General features: G+C 41.1%; 1 protein-coding gene across 1 annotated transcript in view; it reads left to right on the plus strand.

Moving 5' to 3' along the window:
- FRY (FRY microtubule binding protein) overlaps positions 1-18,682 on the plus strand; it is a 246,576-nt gene that overhangs the window by 84,633 nt on the left and 143,261 nt on the right. The window contains 8 exon segments of the mRNA XM_021065177.1: positions 1,512-1,651; positions 5,580-5,670; positions 5,892-5,971; positions 6,071-6,151; positions 10,708-10,876; positions 14,053-14,145; positions 14,240-14,338; positions 16,507-16,608. Of these exon segments, the coding sequence (XP_020920836.1) occupies positions 1,512-1,651; positions 5,580-5,670; positions 5,892-5,971; positions 6,071-6,151; positions 10,708-10,876; positions 14,053-14,145; positions 14,240-14,338; positions 16,507-16,608 (855 nt within the window).

The raw sequence follows: 18,682 nt of genomic DNA on the forward strand, positions 1-18,682 counted from the left end.
GTAGCCGTCCAGTTTTCCCAGCACTACTTACTGAAGAGCTTGCGTTTGCGCCATTGGATATTGTCTTCTTTGTCATAGATTAGTTGACCATAGGTGTGTGGGTTTATCTCTGGGCTGTCATTGAAATGCGATTTTTAATGGTTTCAAAGATAATGTACATCAAATTTTATGTTATATTAAGGCATTTACACATAGGGAACATGTGTTTCCATTTTTTTTGCTATAATAAGTAATGCTGTCCTGAATATTCTTACTCATCTCTAATTATATACTGGAGATAAATTCTTAAGATGGGCTTATTAAGTATGATTTTTATTAAATTCTTGATATGTATTCCCAAATTACCTTGCAGATGTTAAGCCAATTTTTTTCTCTTCTCTGTAGTGTATGAACATGTCCGTTTTATCATTGTCTCATCAGTACTGGCTGTTATGTTCTGCCTATACTATTTGTTAATTAAGTAATTAAATCCTATCTCATTCTAGTTTTACATACTCTGGCTGTAAGACCTTTATCAGAGAGGTGTTTTGCAAATATTTTTGCCCTATCTTTTCATCACTTCCAAAAGCATAAGCTTTCAATTTTTTACTTTTTAATTTTTTTACTTTTTAAAAGTGTTATTTAAATATAGCTGATTTACAATGTTGTATTAATTGCTGCTGTACATAAGTTTTCAATTTTGATGATTTTCACTTTCATGGACTTTGCTTTTAGTTTGATACCTAAGAAATCCTTGCCTATCCCAAAGTCACAAGACTTTTCCCCTGTGTGTTCTTCAGAAATTTTATACTTAGGTCTTTGATCCATTTTGAGTTACCTTTTGCGTATAGTATGAGATATGGATTGAAGTTCATTGTTTGATGATGAAGATCAGGAATCTTTCCAGATAAGGAAATTAGAATAATTCATCTATCAAAGGCATGTTTCTTGTTTCAAGAAGAGGGGCGATGTTTGACTTTAATGTAATACAGGGTAAATTTTTGCTATTGATTCGTGTCTCGAGTCTAATTTGGGACATACCTTCAATCAGTGTATGAATGATTACTGGCAGAAAACCATAAATTATATTGCCACTTAGGTTATTTGGAGGATAGATTGCTTATTTCACCTAAGCAATTAATGTAATTGTATTAAGTAATGTGTTTTTTCATAGAACAAGCATATTTGAGGACCCAAGACGTACAAGGCACGGTACTTGTTGGATGGTGTGGGAAAACAGTGTCTTTGTGGTCCATGAATAACCTGTATGCAATGACCACCTGATTTCTAGAATGAAAGGGAGTCGAAGTAATTAGCTTTCTTAAACCAAAAAGTTATGATTGTATTAGGAACAACTGTCAACAGTAAGAAACTTGGCCTCTTGAGAATATACTAACACAGATTATTAAGGAGAGGACGGTGAAAAATGAGAAAATTTTGTCGTGACTGTGGTTTGGAGTGATGTGTGGAATACGTTTCTCCGTCGTTGGCAGTGCCACCAAAGCTTCTTAATCGCCTGCTTTTCTCTGCAGGTCATCAGTTCAATGAGCTCCCTTTCTGAGTACTGCCTGCCTTCCATTCTGCGGACCTTATTTGACTGGTACAAAAGGCAAAACGGCATTGAGGATGAATCCCATGAATACCGACCAAGAACAAGCAACAAAACCAAAAGGTACATGTCTTTTATGGAAGGATGAAGAGGATTATGCTTGCTTGCTTGCTTGCATTTTTCTTAAGAAACCAATCAAAGTGGGAGTTCCCAAGCCTCTGGGTCGCCCTGGCTCCTCACACATGCGCGGGCAGCTGCAACCCCCCACCCCCTCCCCCTCCCCACTCCACCCCACTCAGCAGGTAGCTCCACCTTTGGAATTTAGTTGCTGCCAGCTGTCACAGGTTGAAAATTCTTGCATGGCCTTAATTTGACAGTGGTGGGGGCCAGGGGTCAAGGACCCCTTGCCTGCTTCTTTTGGGGCCGCTGTCCTCCAGTCCACGCCTAACAGCAGAAGGCCTGCCACAGGCCCTGCACTGAGGTGGGGGTCCACGTTCCTACCCTCAAGGGCCCAGGACACTGTGGCGGCAAGGACGCTGGACCGAGCATTGGAAGTAGTCCCAGAGCTGCCACTTACTAGCCACGTGATGTGGGCAACTCCCCACCTCTTGTACCGCATCCTCTTTGGGAGCAAAACGGGGAAGTCAGATCACCCCATCTCTGACTTCCCCCCCTGCTGAGAATTTTGTTTATTTGTTTCGTGGTCACCCTTCTTTTGTGGATTTGAAAAGTGGAACTTGCTACTTTTCAGCAGCCGTAAAACTTAAGGTTCTCATTCTGTCCAACGAGTGTCCATTCCCCTGGAATTTTAGGTAAATACATGTAATTTCATATATTTGAAATTGGCCTATTATAGCAAGGTAGCGAATGCAGAAAAGTTTAATACATTTCCTTTTTTTTAAAAGAAATTATTAAAAAGAATACATTGGAATTTAATGTATGAAAAATAAAATGAGATTATTATTATTATTATTTTTGTCTTTTTGCCTTTTCTAGAGCCGCTCCCAAGGCATATGGAGGTTCCCAGGCTAGGGGTCTAATCGGAGCTGTAGCCACCGGCCTACGCCAGAGTCACAGCAACGCCAGATCCGAGCCATGTCTGAGACCTACACCACAGCTCACAGCAATGCCGGATCCTTAACCCACTGAGCAAGGCCAGGGATCGAATCCGCAACCTCATGGTTCCTAGTCGGATTCGTTAACCACTGCACCATGACGGGAACTCCAAATGAGATTATTTTAAAAGCAGATTTCTCCACATGAATTGATTATATTTTTCATGTTTTTAAACCAATACACTGAAATTAATCACTCAGAAAATCAGATATTAAGGGCTACTTGTGAGTGCTTTGTCCCTCTTCTTTTTCTTGAGACCTCTAATACTTGTTAAAAATACATCAACTTCTCTTGAAATTGAAGACCTGTCATTTGACAAAATTACATTTCATCTGAACTTGTAATTCGTTTTGTAATATGCCTGAGTTATGCAAGATTCAGTCATTTACTTATCATTTTGTTTGGGGGAGAGATTTATAACTTTTTCATATTGAACAATTTTTTTTAGTTGAAGGAGGATGGCAAGAGGGTAAAAGTTGAGATATAATTCATTGTACCATAAAATGCATCCTTTTAAACTGTGCAGCTTGATGTATTTAGCCTAGTCACAGCATCTTGTGGCCTTCACCACTCATTCAAGCACATTTTTATCACCACTAAAAGAAACCCCATCTCAATCAGCTGCCTCTCATAAATACTTTTTTAATGTATCACATTTAAAGGCAGAGTTTCAATTCCACAGGTGAAAATTGTTCAGACTGTGTGATTAATAAATTGATAGCATCATTTTAGTATTTTCCCCTTGTTACATGTTAGCTTATGAATAGATACTGAAATTTTCTGGGGATAGGGAGGGGGGCAGTTTTAGTGAGTTGCATTAATTGAGTTTGAGTTTTGTTCCTCTGTCTTGTCAGATTTAGTTACTGAAACTAGAGTTTTCGTGAATTGATTTCTTTATGGATTGCAAATAGTAAGTTTTTAGATGGCATTACTGCTTATTTGCAGGAGATCAGAGCAATTGCCAAGATCAAATACAGAATCAGGGCAGTGAAACTCAACTCAGTTGTATTTTAGTTAGCACTGGAAAGTTTAAAATAAGAGAGAGAATGTGTGTTGGGGAAAAAAGCCAAAAGAATTAGAATCTCTAGAATGCAGTGTGGCCAATAATGGGAGTTTCTGTTACTAGAAATAAGAAAAGAGGAACTTTTAGGGAGAAGCACAGGCAACCGAAAACAGTCAAATGTGATGGATGTGCATTTGGGTTATATGATTTCTAAGATTAGTATAATCTCAACATTTGGAGTGCCAAGGAAATTTGTCAGATGCCTCTGGCTCCTGGCAGTTAGACCTCAAACCAGCCATAAAGTTGAATTCATTATTGGAAACGTATATGTCTTACTGTTATTTGAAAGCAAAAATGGGCTGACAAAATAGTATCAGGAGTTAAAAATTTGGGGGGCTCCTTTCTCAAGTTCCTCCTGCCCCTTTGGAAGATCCCTTCCTAGCCCTTTTTCTCTCTACTGCACCTGGCCAGCTTTGAAGTTTTTCCTTCCCTTTGGTCTTCAGACGTCGCTTCCCTTCTCCATGATGTAACCTCTGGGTCAGACGTGTGGACGCCCGCTTTTTAATGCAGTTCCATGTGTTTCCCTCCCCCCCACCCCCCATCTGGCAGCAGCACTTTCTAGTTTTGGCGGGTCTTGAAGGGCTCCAGATGGATGCTTTGGTCCATTGCTCTTCCTCCTGGCAGGACAGTGTGTAAATGATCCTGAATGAATGAGTTCCCGCCCAGTCCGTACAGTTCCCCTGGCAAGGTAAAGCTGCAGCTTCCCTCGTGGACCTGCTCTGTCACCCCCCCAGGCTTAACTGGACTTGCTCAAGCCCACGGAGCTCTTCCAAAGTCCGTGCTTTCTTCTCATTCCCTCTTGACCAAGAGAAAAACATTCCATATTTCAAATAGTCTTGATTTATTTTGAACCTATCTGCCTGACACCTCCAAATCCTGTCATTCTCTCTCCTTGGTTTTATTTAGTGTAAAGTATTGACAAGTTGTATGTTTGGGAAACTACTCTAAATACATGTTTTATTTGACTGAATACTCAAGGGAATCTGACTAGAATTGGAGTTAGTAGGTCCATTTTATAGAGGGAGAAATTACTGCTAAGAAAAGGCATATGTTTACCTTCTGCTCAAGGTAAACAAAACCCATGCTCTTCGCCACTATTCTGTGCTAAGGCACTTGGCAGTCGCTTCATTTGTTCGGTTCCAAAGTAGCCCTCAGTCAGTAGGTTAGACAAGCAGAATGTGGCGGGGGTCGGGGGGCGGGGGCTGCAGAATCATCTCACATTTCCGTCCTTCTGATGGTGCTAATTCTGCTCCCTAGCTTTCCAGTGAGTTCGCATGACCCCGCTTTGCCCCTCCTCCCTCTTCTTCCACCTGCGTTTTCATCTCTCCCTCTCCCATCAGCCCTCCGCGTCATCTTTCTTCCCCTCACACATCTCAAGTGGCACGCCATCGGGGGGCAAGGGACAGGCGCATCAAAAGGAAAAGTCGTGCTGATCCTTGCTCCGCCTACTGTAGCCCTGCTCCCTTTGGTGATCCTATTCTTTCTTTCCATTGTGTCGCTCTTTGTACAAGATCCTTTCCGTGTCTGCCGCGAACACGGTGGCCCTGGGTGGTGTTGGTTACAAAAGACAGGATTCTCAGGTTGAAAGGTATCTTGGAAAACTCCACAAGATGAAATTGGAGACTCATGAGTGGCTGCTCAAGTTGACATGGCTGAAAATTTAAAACGGGAGGTCGAGTATTCTGCTGCAGCATTTGTCCACGGCACCACACTGACTCCAGGAGTAACTTTAGTATGTGTTTCCCCCTGCAGTTTAGTCATAACAAAAGGGGTTGGCAGTCCATTGGGGATGGATCCTAGATTTTTGGTGAATTATATCACTCTGAGTATGTTTTCAGTGTGCATTTCATGTGAATATTTTAAATTTTACAGTGATGAACAGCAGCGGGATTATTTAATGGAAAGACGCGACCTTGCCATTGATTTCATTTTTTCTTTAGTATTAATAGAAGTTTTGAAACAGGTAAGTCATTAATTTAATGTTACCACTAGATAACATTTATTTTCTAAAAACTACTTAGAATTTTAAGGTCTAAGTTTACCATTCGTGATTCAGATAGGAGCTCATATCAATTATATTTATTGATTGCTAAAAGCCATATATAGCCATTGAAAGTACTCTTACTGATTTAACCTTTAATATTCCCTTCCACGTCAAGAGCCATCTTTTTTCTTTCTTTCCAGATTCCACTTCATCCTGTAATAGACAGTTTAATACATGATGTTATCAACTTGGCTTTCAAGCACTTTAAATACAAAGAAGGGTAAAGTAATTTCTCATCTTTGAGTCTGAAAAACTAAATCAAGTTTGCTCTCTGCAGATGACCTGAGATCCCTAACTTTTTGAATTGTATCTTATTTAGGTACCTTGGTCCTAACACTGGCAATATGCACATTGTCGCCGACCTGTATGCAGAAGTCATCGGAGTGTTGGCACAAGCTAAGTAAGTGAACCTCAGAATCTTTTGCCATAGGAACATGAGTGCCTCTGCAATGCCAGCCCAGCCTGTTCTCAGGAAGGGGGATGGTATGAGCTTGCAGGAAATGAGGGTTCTTTTCGCTACATGTGCCCAGTCTCTGAACCTCACTGAAAGCTCCCCAAAGCAAGTACCAAGCCTTTGTCTAGTGTTTCTGTTACTTTTGTTCCCTTGGCAGTTGGGCCAGATCCTATCAAGCGTCCATGAGTTTCAGGCTATTGCATCAAAGAAAGAAATGGACTCACCCAAGTACCTTTCTTCCCACCCAATTTCCCAAAGAACTCTATCAGTTTTAAAAGTTTTGTTTTCAATAGTCCATGACTGGGTGATTACGATACAGCATCTGTGAGTGGGAAAATTCCATCTAGAATGTCTCTTTACTATAGACCTTACTTAATTCAGCTAAGCTAAAAATGTCCCAGGCTCTGTCATGGAAACAAGTTGGAAAATTCTCATTGCTAAATTTATCTGGCCCCATAACACTACTTAGCAGGCTACTTAGACTATTAGAAATAATAGACTTCTTCCAAAAGTGATGTCACACCCTATCACCCATCTTCATCTTACTCAACCCTGAGGCAAGTTGGGCAAGATCCTGAATGCCTAGGTTAGGCAAAGTGAGCAGAGAGGCCAGCTTGGAGCAGCGATGATGCCCTGCTCCTTGTGAAATGCAGTCCTCAGATTTTTATCTTCAAGAGATGGAAATTTCCCAACTTAGCAGCATGGAAATACTCAATTTATCAAAAACAGCTTTTTATTAAAAATACTTACTCCGTAAACCTTTCCTAGCCAAAACACAGACAAGAACTCAGGAAACAGACCCAGAAAAACTTCTTGAGGTGACTTATTTAATCTAACTCCATTTATTTGTTTATCTTGGCTATTTCTTTTTTCTAACACGTAAAACATCAGTGTTAGCTGTAAGAGAGGGAGATACAGTGGGAAATATCTAACTCAAAAACGGACAGCAAAAGAGGAAAGAAAAAGTGGCCAAATCATGCATAAGAACTAAAGAAAAGGAAGTTCCCGCTGTGGTTCAGCAGGTTAATGATCCCATTTATCTCTGTGGAGGCACTGGTTTGATCCCCGGGCCTGGCCAGTGGATTAAGGATCCAGCCTTGCTGCAGGTGTGGTCTAAGTCACAGCTCCAGCTCACATTCTATCCCTGACAACAAGAACTTCCATATGCTATGGATGTGGCCCAAAAGAGGAATTAAAAAAAAAAAAAGAACTAAACAATACAATTAGCTGGACCATTTTGCATGAGAATATATTGAACTTTTATTATAGCCCATTGAAATAATTGTGGTTCATGAGTTATCAAAAAAAAAAGAGTTTAATGCATTTTGGAGAGATTTCCATTACAATTGAATAATAAAAGTATTGGCTTTTTGAAGGGATAAGCTGCAGTTATCTGGCAAATTAACTCATGTGTACCTACCTCATTCATAGAAAAGATCAGAAAAATGTGTTGTTAATATGTCTTTGGCTGATTTGCCAAACCCTGAAAATCTCATCATATTCCTCTGTAATTATCTCGGCATAACTCTCTGATACATTCATTTGGAAAGTTTAATATGCCGGAAATGACTCCTTGGGTTTTTCTTAATTTTTGTGAATTATGCTTAACAAAATCAGATGCTTATAGAAGGACTTTCCTTTCAACTACATTGATTTTCAATGGGTTGAGAATGACTTGAGAAACAATGTCATAACCTAAGCAACATTATAAGGTTGTAGGAATTTCTATATTAGGTCAGATTTATGATCTACCAAGCCAATATTTTCTTGCCAACGTGGCTTTTTAAATTTTCATGATGTCAGTATTTATCTCAATTCTGCAGTGGTAGGCTATAATAAATGCCTCGATATGGACAATGATCCAGTACTTTCTAGTCACAAGAAAATGCTTTGGCCAATGGTTTCTTGCAGTATTTGCAGCAATATATAGTAATCACCATGATATATTCTCAACCAGTCAATATAGAGTTAACCCTTTGATAGAGGTACAATTGTAAACTGGTGTCATTTACAAATTATCACATCACATTTTGGTCATAAGTCTATCAGGACCATTATTATTGCCTTGGAAAATGACTGCTTCCTTTGTTCTCAGGGGGACAAAAAGGATGTATGCTTATCTGGTATATGTTGGTTATTTATTTTTTTTAATTTGAGTAATGTAACAGTTCTAATTTTAGATTCTATATCTAGATCCCAATGGTAATTCGTATGAATTATTTTCTTCATTACTCTTCATTTATTCTTTATTTGTTATTATTTATTTATTATTTATTTATTTATACTCTTCTTTACTCTTCATTTATTCTTTAGCTGTTAATATTTAGTTTGATCTTTAAGATTTAGGAGAAACAGTATTTTTAAAAAATTTTATTTTATGGATGTTCCCAAGGCATATGGAAATTCCCCGGCCAGGGAATGAATCAGAGCCACAGCTGCAACCTACACCATAGCTGCAGCAACACCAGATCCTTACTGCACTGCATCGGGCCAGAGATCAAACCTGTACCTCTGAAGTGACTGGAGCTGCTGCAGTTGGATTCTTAATCCCCTGTGCCATGGTGATGGCACTGTTTTCAGTGGTGAATCACTGTTTTCAATCTTACTGGTGATAATATACTTAATTCCTATCATTAAGGGGCCAAAGAATGTGTATTTCTCTTGAGTTTTCAGTTGGTGCTTATGCTGCTGATCGGGGGGCCACACTTTGAGAACCACTGGTTCAGACATCACTGAGCATAGAGACAAACCGTAGGAACACTAGAGCCAGACCTGTGGAGTAAAATTCTGGCTCTGTCACTTATTAGCTGTGTGACTTTATCACATTATGACATCTCTGCCTCTAGTTCCTCTTCTTTAAAGAGGGTATGATAGGAGTTCTCCTGTGGTGCAGTGGGTTAAGGATCTGGCATTGTCACTGCAGCAGCTTGGATCATTACTGTGGCACGGTTTTGATCCCTGGTCTGGGAACTTCCACATGACATGGTCATTGCCAAAAAACAAGATGAGGGTATGAGAAGTGGATCCTGCTGGAGCTGTTGGGAGGATTAAATGAGTTGCGGTATGTCAGGTTGACTGCACTTGGCTGCATATTGTAAGAGCTGCATGTCTACAGCTGCTGTCATCATCATCACCATCAATTTTTTTTCTATGAGTAGAAAAGAAGGATGATGCTGACACGAGGGATTTCTCTTTTCTGCTCCATAGACTTCCTAAAAATCTTTTGTCAATTGTAGGCTACAAACCAAAAGAAAAATCCGTAAGTTTCTTAGAAACTACAGTTTTAACAACTTGTTACCAAGTGAATACCACGTGGCCTCTTCTACTCCAGCCCAGAAGGAGAAAGTTGCCCGCTCAGGGGAAGCCCCTCACACCCAGCTTGCCAGCCATGCCCTGTGGTGAAACCATACACTGTATGCTCACTGCCTCTTTTATATGTCCTAAAATTTCTACTTTGAGAAAGTAGAGTCAAGAGGTGTCATTCCCAACTTGGGAGAGTCTATTAGTTGGCCTTTCATTTTCATAATTGTAATTACCCTCTCCAACCATGCTTTGCTTCTAATTGATCCGTTTCACTGATGTGCAACTCTCAGGAAACAAAATGCAATGAGTCTTAGAAGGCTTTCCTTATTTTTGCTTTTTTTAACTAAGAGTCAAACCAGCCTTCCTTATTTTTGCTTTTTTTAACTGAGTCAAACCGGCCATCTCAAGAATAGTTGGGATAACTTGTTTCTGTAGGTTCTTTTATCCTTCATCACTTTGATAACCTGCTACTTTCCACCCTCTAGGATCTCCTCTTTTTTCAAACTTCTTATGATAGTGTTATTGTTGTGAGTAATATTATTAATTATTAATAGTCTTTTATTTGCAGACAATGCAAACACCATACGTTCCTTGGTGACTGTGTCTTTATTGTGAAATGCCATACGTGCAGTTGAGTGTTTATTCATCTTTAGAGACAATTTGAATTTTCCCATTACTAGTTTTTCTTTCCACCTAAAAATATTTTTTTCAACAGTTATTAACTGAAATCTATAAAAGAAACAACAGCAGTGCACATTGGAAATGGATGTAGAAATATTCCTTGGCCTTTTTCGCCTTCACTATCAGAAATACCTGGCTTTTTATTCGTTATCTGTTCACAGTTGGCTATGTCAGGCCCTTGGGGGAAATCGCTAAGGCTGAGGACGTGGAACTTTATTCATCAAGCTCAGTTTAAGAGCTAGGCCATTCTGAGAGGGTCTGAATAACCTTGGATCTTCTCCCTAGCCTGAAAGAGATGTTGAGTATCTGGAATAAAAGAAGAACGAAGATTGGACTCGTTCACCAAATCACCAATATCAAACCCTCAAGTACAAAATGACAGCCATTGTATTTGAGCTGGAGCCTCCCCCCACCCCCACCTCCCTTTACTGTGCCCTGTCACTCCTAGATGCTGGAGGCTGGCATTACTGTCACTTTCCTACCCATTTTTTGATAAATCACTCGGGTTCTCTTCTTAGATTTCCTGCTGTCAAGAAGAAATTTATGGCAGAGCTCAAAGAATTGCGGCACAAAGAGCAGAGCCCATATGTTGTTCAAAGCATCATCAGCTTGATAATGGGGATGAAATTCTTCCGAATTAAGATGTATCCGGTGGAGGATTTTGAAGCCTCTCTTCAGTTTATGCAGGTAATGCTTTGGGCAGGAGAACTAAGGGGCTGCCTGCTTGAGCGTCTCCCTTCCTCAGGGTCACAGACCAGGGTATGAAAACCCATTCAGTGGAGTTCTCGTGGCTCAGTGGTTAATGAACCCAACTAGCATCCATGAGGATGCGGGGTTTGGTCCCTGGCCTCCCTCAGTGGGTTAAGGATCCAGCAGCGTTGCTTCAAGCGTTGACGTAGGTCACAGATGTGGCTCGGATCCTACGTTGCTGTGGCTCTGGCATAGGCCGGTGGGTACAGCTCTGATTGGACCCCTAGCCTGGGAACCTCCATATGCTGTGGGTCTGGCCCTAGAAAGACAAAAAAAAAGACAAAAGAAAAGAAAACCCATTCACACACCAACAGGGGAAAAAAGTTCTACTCTTTTTCCTCAATAACTCATAAAGCACTTTGTAACCAAGTAAGAGAGTTTCAGGCTCAAATTTTTAAACTCACATCATCTTGGGAGTAGGTTGTACAATGAATCTTATTGGTTGACTTTTTTTCTCTTTTTCATCCATTGGCTGCATGTTTTCTGTCAATAAAATATAACCCATTTTTTACTTAAGATTGATAGCATTGAGTTGGCTATGTTAACATTGCTAGGCATCAGAACTTTAATGAAATCTTTTTAATTCACCCTATAAAAAATCTATTTTTAAAAAAATTAACCAAACTACAGATTTAAGAACCTGTCACCAGTATGTACTAAAAAAAGAATTGTTGTTAACAAGGATTTTGCAGAATACACAGATCCTATTAGATTTGGTTCAGCAGTTAACAAACCCAGGTAGTATCCATGAGGATGCAGGTTCAATCCCTGGCCTCGCTCAGAGGGTTAAGGATCCTGCGTTGCCGTGAGCTGTGGTGTAGGTCACAGACACGCCTTGGATCCCATGTGGCTGTGGCTGTGGTGTAGGCCAGCGGCTACAGCTTGGATTGGACTCCTAGCCTGGAAACCTCCATATGCCACGGGTGCAGCCCTACAAAGACAAAATAAATAAATAAATAAATAAGATTTTGTAAACCTTTAGTATCTGGAGGGTTTTTTTTTTTTTTTTTTTTCATAATGCTGCAGTGAATTAGATTTAGTGAGGCTCTTAATGAACAGTTTAGATACAAGGGTTATGAATGCAAGTGGTACCACCTCATACCTACCAGGATGGCTGTAATTAAAGACTACTGTATAGCGGAAATTGACAGAATATTGTAAATCAACTATATTAAAACTTTTAAACAAAAACAAAAAAATGAAAAAATGAAAAGGGAGACCACAGCAAGCTGTCTGCTGGTGAGGATGGAGAGAAATTGGCGCCCCCATACCCTGCTGGTGGGAAGGTAAAATAGCACAGCCACTTTGGAAAACAGTTTGGCAGTTCCTCACCTGCTTAAATCTACAAGTGCTATATAATGCACTAATTCCAATTCTTAGGTACACATCCAAGAGAAAGGAAAATATATATGTCCGCACAAAAACCTGAATGCAAATGTTCATATCCGCATTATTCGTAATAGCAAATGACCAGGATAGGCAGATCCAATAGAGGCAGAAAGTCAATGAGTTGTGCCAAGCTGGAGGAGGCAGGTGTGGACAGGGGTGTGGGAATGACTGCTAACAGGTACAGCGTTTCAAGAATAATGAAAAGGTTTTAAATTTGATTATTGTGGAAGAATTGTGAACTTACTAAAAAATACTGAGGTATACACTTTAAATGGATGAATTGCATGGTATGTGAACTCCATCCCAATAAAGCTGTTTAAAACACAAAAAAGAATATAGGGAGTTCCCTCCGTGGCTCAGTGATTAACAAACCCGACTAGGAACCATGAGGTTGCAGGTTCGATCCCTGCCCTCGATCAGTGGGTTAAAGATCGGCATTGCCATGAGCTGTGGTGTAGGTCTCAGATGTGGCTCAGATCCTGGGTTGCTGTGGCTGTGGTAGGCCGGCAGCTGTAGCTCCGATAGGACCCCTAGCCTGGGAACCTCCGCATGCCAAGGGTGTGCCCCTAAAAAAGCCCCCCCCCAAAAAAGAATACAGGTCCTGTATTAAACTTCTTGGGTTTAAATGCAAGCTTCAGCACTAACAGCCCTGTGACCTTGGGCGAGTCACTCTTAACCCCTCCCAGCCTCGCTTACCTTCTCTGCAGGGTGGTAACAACAAAACTAACTATAGCAGGTGGTTCTGAGCATTCTTGGCAGGTGATAAGCACTCAGTAAATGCTGACTATTTTTCTCTCTCGCTCATACAAATGGTGCATCTGTGTACTTGAATGACAATTTGGGACAGTATTTATATACGTATGGAAAGTAATGTAGGCAAAAGGCCACACATACATATACTGGGGACTTGAGTAATGGTTGTGACTGCAAGTAAGCGGCAACAGCTGTTACAGATGTTAACATGTCGTCACAAATACATGCAGCTGGACTCTTCCATGAAAACAGTACCTGAAGAAGCCCACAGTCAGTTACTACCCCAAAGGCCAGAAAGGGCAAAGGGGCTGGCAGGATTCTGGACCAGCCGACTCTTCTGATAAATTCCTGCCTGGGCAAGCAAAAGCACCCATTTGTGGATAGGAATCCGCAGGCAGAGACATCCTTGCTTGAGGCACCACTCGAACAGTTTCCTTGTCCGAGGTGGGCAGGGGAAGCGTTCCAGACGTGGCCATGAAACTCTCTGAATAATGAACACCTAGAATGTCAGGGTTAACGTGGAAACAGCCCTGCACCCTCGGCTCTCAGGGCTGAAAATAAATGCAGTGTCTTTTGCCATGTTTGCCTTCTCTGGGGATCTGTGCGGGTGGATCAATCAAGGGCCCAGGGCCCCCCACGCAGGAGCTGGTCAGTAGAAATCTGTTGGAAATGAATGAATGGATGAACCACCCAGTCGGTCAGCAGATGAACGTCTGCTGGCTGCTTGTGGGGCTTTGTCCTTTCGTCATAGTGACTTAGGGACAGATGTTATGAGACCAAACCAGCCTTGCAAAATGTCATCGGAGGCTTAAATATAAATGGTTGAATCCAGTGATTTTTTAAGAATACATGATGGAATATGCGATGTGAATGGGCATGATTGCAGTAAGATCTGTTTCCTTAAATTTGTTTACATATGTTTTCTGGGCACATTTCAATCTCTCCCTCTTTACTCTTTTTCCACCTGCCAGGAGTGCGCGCATTACTTCCTCGAGGTCAAAGACAAAGACATCAAGCATGCCTTGGCTGGGCTTTTTGTTGAAATTCTTGTCCCAGTTGCTGCTGTGAGTTAGAGGTTCATTTTTATGGGGTTCTTCAAATTGGATTAGAGAATCCCCACTTTCATTGATGTAATATTGACGTGCATCTCTGTTTCAGGCTGTTAAAAATGAAGTAAATGTTCCCTGCCTCAGAAACTTTGTCGAAAGCCTTTACGATACCACGCTGGAACTCTCTTCTCGAAAGAAGCATTCCTTGGTTAGTAACTATGAGAAAATGCAAAATACAAACCTGCAGAGACTAAAATTTGAGAGTCGTAAGCGTTTCGCAGATGGGAGAATTGCCTCCAGCTCCCTCCCAAAGTGTAGCATTTCAGAATTGGGAGCTTGCTGTTGACTAAGTTAACCGCTAACTTGTTAACTGCTGTTAACTAACCTACTGTTAACTATGACTGAATCATGGTAACATAAGGGGATGAGACCATTTCATATCAAGAGACCCTTTTCGTCCTAAGGAGTTTATTGTTTATTTTCAGGATTGGTTAACTTCATTTTTATTTTAATGTCTGTGGATTTTTTTCAGTTCTCAAGGCTAAAGATTATAATGACAGTTGCTCTTCTCAATTCCCAGGAATCTTCACTGGCTAATTCCGATCCTAATATTCAGATTCAGAATGGAGCCAGGCAGGAAAAGGAGTTGGGACCCAGTTGCTAAAAGGGAAGATTCTCGGAGGGCTGAGAAAACAATTTGGGGGAATGCGTTGAACTGGAGAGCAACATAGAAAAGTCCTTTAAATCACCACAACCTTTCGACTCAGTGGGAAATAAAGCTGTGGTTTATGAATCAGCAGATGGTATTCCAGCTGTAATTGTGTCTGTATGGAGGAAGCTGGTTACTAGCCTCGTTTATGCTCCTCTTTAAAGTATGAACATTCCCACTACTATCTGGACTTGACTGACAGTGGTGACAGATTGGCTCATTTCTCTCTATTCTGTGGTCATTGTGACTGCTTTATTTCTGTTTTTCAATTACCTGCTGGAATTAGAAGTGTACTCACTGGCAGCAATAATTCCATATCAGTTCAAAAGTAAGTTAGTTTTAGAGTTCCCCTCGTGGCGCAGTGTTAACGAATCCGACTAGGAACCGTGAGGTTGTGAGTTCGATCCCTACCCTTGCTCAGTGGGTTAAGGATCTCATGTCGCTGTGAGCTGTGGTGTAGGTTGCAGACGCGGCTTGGATCCTGCGTTGCTGTGGCTCTGGCGTAGGCCAGTGGCTACAGCTCCAATTAGACCCCTAGCCTGGAAACCTCCGTATGCCACAAGAGCGGCCCTAGAAAAGGCAAAAAGCCAAAAAAAAAAAAAAAAAAAAAAAAACTAAGTTAATTTTTTAAAAAACTAGGAGAATGGATTGTAAAGCACTGCATCTCATGGTGGCAACAGACTTTCACCAATTCAGATTAATGATTGAGCCCATTATATTTTTGTCGAAACCTCCGCTGGCCCTAATGTTGGGGGAAGCCGTAAAGAGGTGTACTATCCGCTTCAGCAAAACGGTGGTGGGTTCCGCATGTCTATTGTTTGGGTGGCCGCCCGCTAGCTTTCTGTCTTCTGCAGCGGCTGCGGGAAACCTGCCCAGTTAGGCAGGAAAAGCACAGTAGCACCTCTGTTTATTCGGTCGTAAGCAAATTCCTCCTGCGGTTAAATTTGTCTTGGTAGAGTTTACCGATGCAATAACATTTCTTTTAGGAATCTTCCTTAATTACAGGAAGATTGCGTGCAAAAGAAAATGTGTACATCTACCTCTAAGTCAGGGACAAACCAGTAGATGTTTATGAGCGAAAAAGCCAGTAACATTTTTAAAATCAGTGTGCCTTGCTGATTTTTTTTTTTCCAGAGGACTGAGAGTGATCTAAGATAGTGGGTTTGTTTCTAAAATTCGTAAGTGAAAACTAAATCAGTGAATCAGATTTCCACTTGGGATTCATGAAACTCACTCTCCCCTGTACATAAATCTAGATTATTCCATCCTTGTCAACATTAGAAAGCACTTGCATGAATTCCCGCTGTGGCCCAGTGGGTTAAGAATCCAACTGCAGCATCTCGGGTCACTGCAAAGGTGTGGGTTTGATCCCTGGCCCAGCATAGTGGATTAAAGGATCCAGTATAGGTTGCAGCTGCAGCTCAGATTCAATCCCTGGCCTGGGAACTCCCATATGCCGCAGGTGTGGCCATAAAAAAGAAAGAAAGCATTTGCAAAATGCCCACCTCTGCATGGCACCCATTGGGTCTTGGTGTGTTGCCAAGCGTCCTGTTTATTCTGGCCCATGCAGCACAGAGGGAGATGGATGGGAGTGGTTCCAGAGAGTGTGTGTTACCTGGTTGGCTGAAACATAAATCATCCTGTGACCTCATCTTCTTTCTCCTCAGGCCTTGTACCCCCTGGTGACCTGTCTGCTCTGCGTCAGCCAGAAGCAGCTGTTCCTGAACAGGTGGCACGTTTTCCTCAACAACTGCTTATCCAACCTTAAAGTTAGTATTTGTCAATTCAAAAACGTCTTTCATAAAAATATGTATGCATCTGAGGCTAGTGCGTGGGCTTCTGAGCGTCACCCCTGATGTTTGCAGAAGAAATGAACCTGTGCTATTGGAATAATGACAAAATATTAATAGGAGATTTTTTTTTATTAAACAGTCAGTTTTAGTAGGTGACGTGGGATAAAAGAAGTTATATCAAATGAGGGGAATCTTGTCTTTTAAAAATTTTTTCATTTTATTTTTTTACTCAACTATAGCTGATTGATACGCTTCTAAAATCTTTTCTAATAAGGAAATTGATTGAAATGATTCAAAAAAGGGAGGCCACACTTCACTGGCAAAAAGCATGTGAATTGATTTCAGAAGCTCACCTGAACCTTCTCCATCCTTTCTTGAACCCCTTCCAGGCTAGGAAAATATTTGGGGGGAAAAAACGGTCCATTCTGGGGAAGGACTGACCTAGTACCAGAAAACACTTATTTCCTGTCCCTGTTCCTTGTGGTTATTTGAAGGTATTCTGCTCAGGCCACACGAGAGTCAATTAGTGATAAGCATTCACTGCACAGGGGCTGTTCGGGGCCGGATGATGTGAGAAACCAAATCATGAACCTAGAGTTGAACAAGGACCTATGCGTAAAACAACGGCAGTGATTGGCTTTAAAATCGGCTTGAGGAGTTCCCGTCGTGGCGCAGTGGTTAACGAATCTGACTAGGAACCATGAGGTTGCGGGTTCGGTCCCTGCCCTTGCTCAGTGGGTTAACGATCCGGCGTTGCCGTGAGCTGTGGTGTAGGTTGCAGACACGGCTCGGATCCCGAGTTGCTGTGGCTCTGGCGTAGGCCGGTGGCTACAGTTCCGATTCGACCCCTAGCCTGGGAACCTCCATATGCCGCAGGAGCGGCCCAAGAAAAAGCAACAACAACAACAGACAAAAAGACAAAAGACCCCCAAAAAAAAAAAAATCGGCTTGACAATTTTAACATGGGGTACATACTTTAAGTTTTAGGGACCTGTTGACAAAAGGCAATTAAATGAACACCATTTCTAATAAAAGTGCAAAGAGCACATAGTTTTTACAGTTGTTCTCAGTTGTGTTCAAAGGTATTAACTTCCTCGTACAAGGTTATTCCTTGCTTTCCTGGAGCTTCTGAAATATACTTAGTTATAAAATCCTGTTATGTGCTTATACATGTTGCCTCACCTTTTTTGTTCTAAGACACTTTAATTTGGTGGAGTGGTTAAGATTAATTATATTATTTTGGCATTTACCATAATTACACAATAATGTGCACTGGAGCTTTTTTAAACACCAACTATGTACTGGCTCTAAAAGCTGATTGTGAAATCTAAGATTAGAATCGTTTATTTTCTTCAGTTTGGCAGGGAAATATAATGGCTGTGGATATAGAATTAACTTTTAAGTATGCTGGAAAACAAAATGCCTTTCAGGGTACCAACTCGCATATAATGGCTGCTTTCAGATGTTTTATTCAGGGATTTATCCATCTGTCATACACCTCGAACACACAGCCCATTGTCACTAATGTGCAATTATTAGTTCCAGGTAAACGTGTTTTTTTTTTTCTTCTACATTTTACGTGTAGGAAATGGTCATTTTATTCAAAACAAAAATTCAGAATGTTCATTTTCCTGTATATACTGTGCTAAATGTGTTTGTGACGAATTTTAGTTAGAATTAAAACAGTGTTTTATGTGACAGTTTACCGTTGTGGCCCAAAGGACCAAAATTCTTTGTGTCCAAAGTTATGTTTGAAATAGAGTCACATAATCTTACTCTGAAGTGAATTGCTTTCAGGTTAGAATATTGTTCGAAGCTCTGGTCAAAGCCCACCCAAAAGCCTCACCAAAAGGGTAACACCCAGCCCTCAAGAGAAGAGGGGCTGCCCGCCGATAGTTTCCCTGCGTGGGCATGTCAGGCATTGATTGGGATTTCTCAAAGGGAAAGGCAGTAAGATGAGAAAGAGGGAAGGTGTCAGAAGTGGGAAAGATGGGGAAGGTGGTTATATGAAAACTAGATCTGGAGTCCTTGTTCTTGAGAAGCTTGGCAC

Source organism: Sus scrofa, chromosome 11 (assembly GCF_000003025.6).
Source record: "Sus scrofa isolate TJ Tabasco breed Duroc chromosome 11, Sscrofa11.1, whole genome shotgun sequence".
Taxonomy (NCBI): Eukaryota; Metazoa; Chordata; class Mammalia; order Artiodactyla; family Suidae; genus Sus; species Sus scrofa.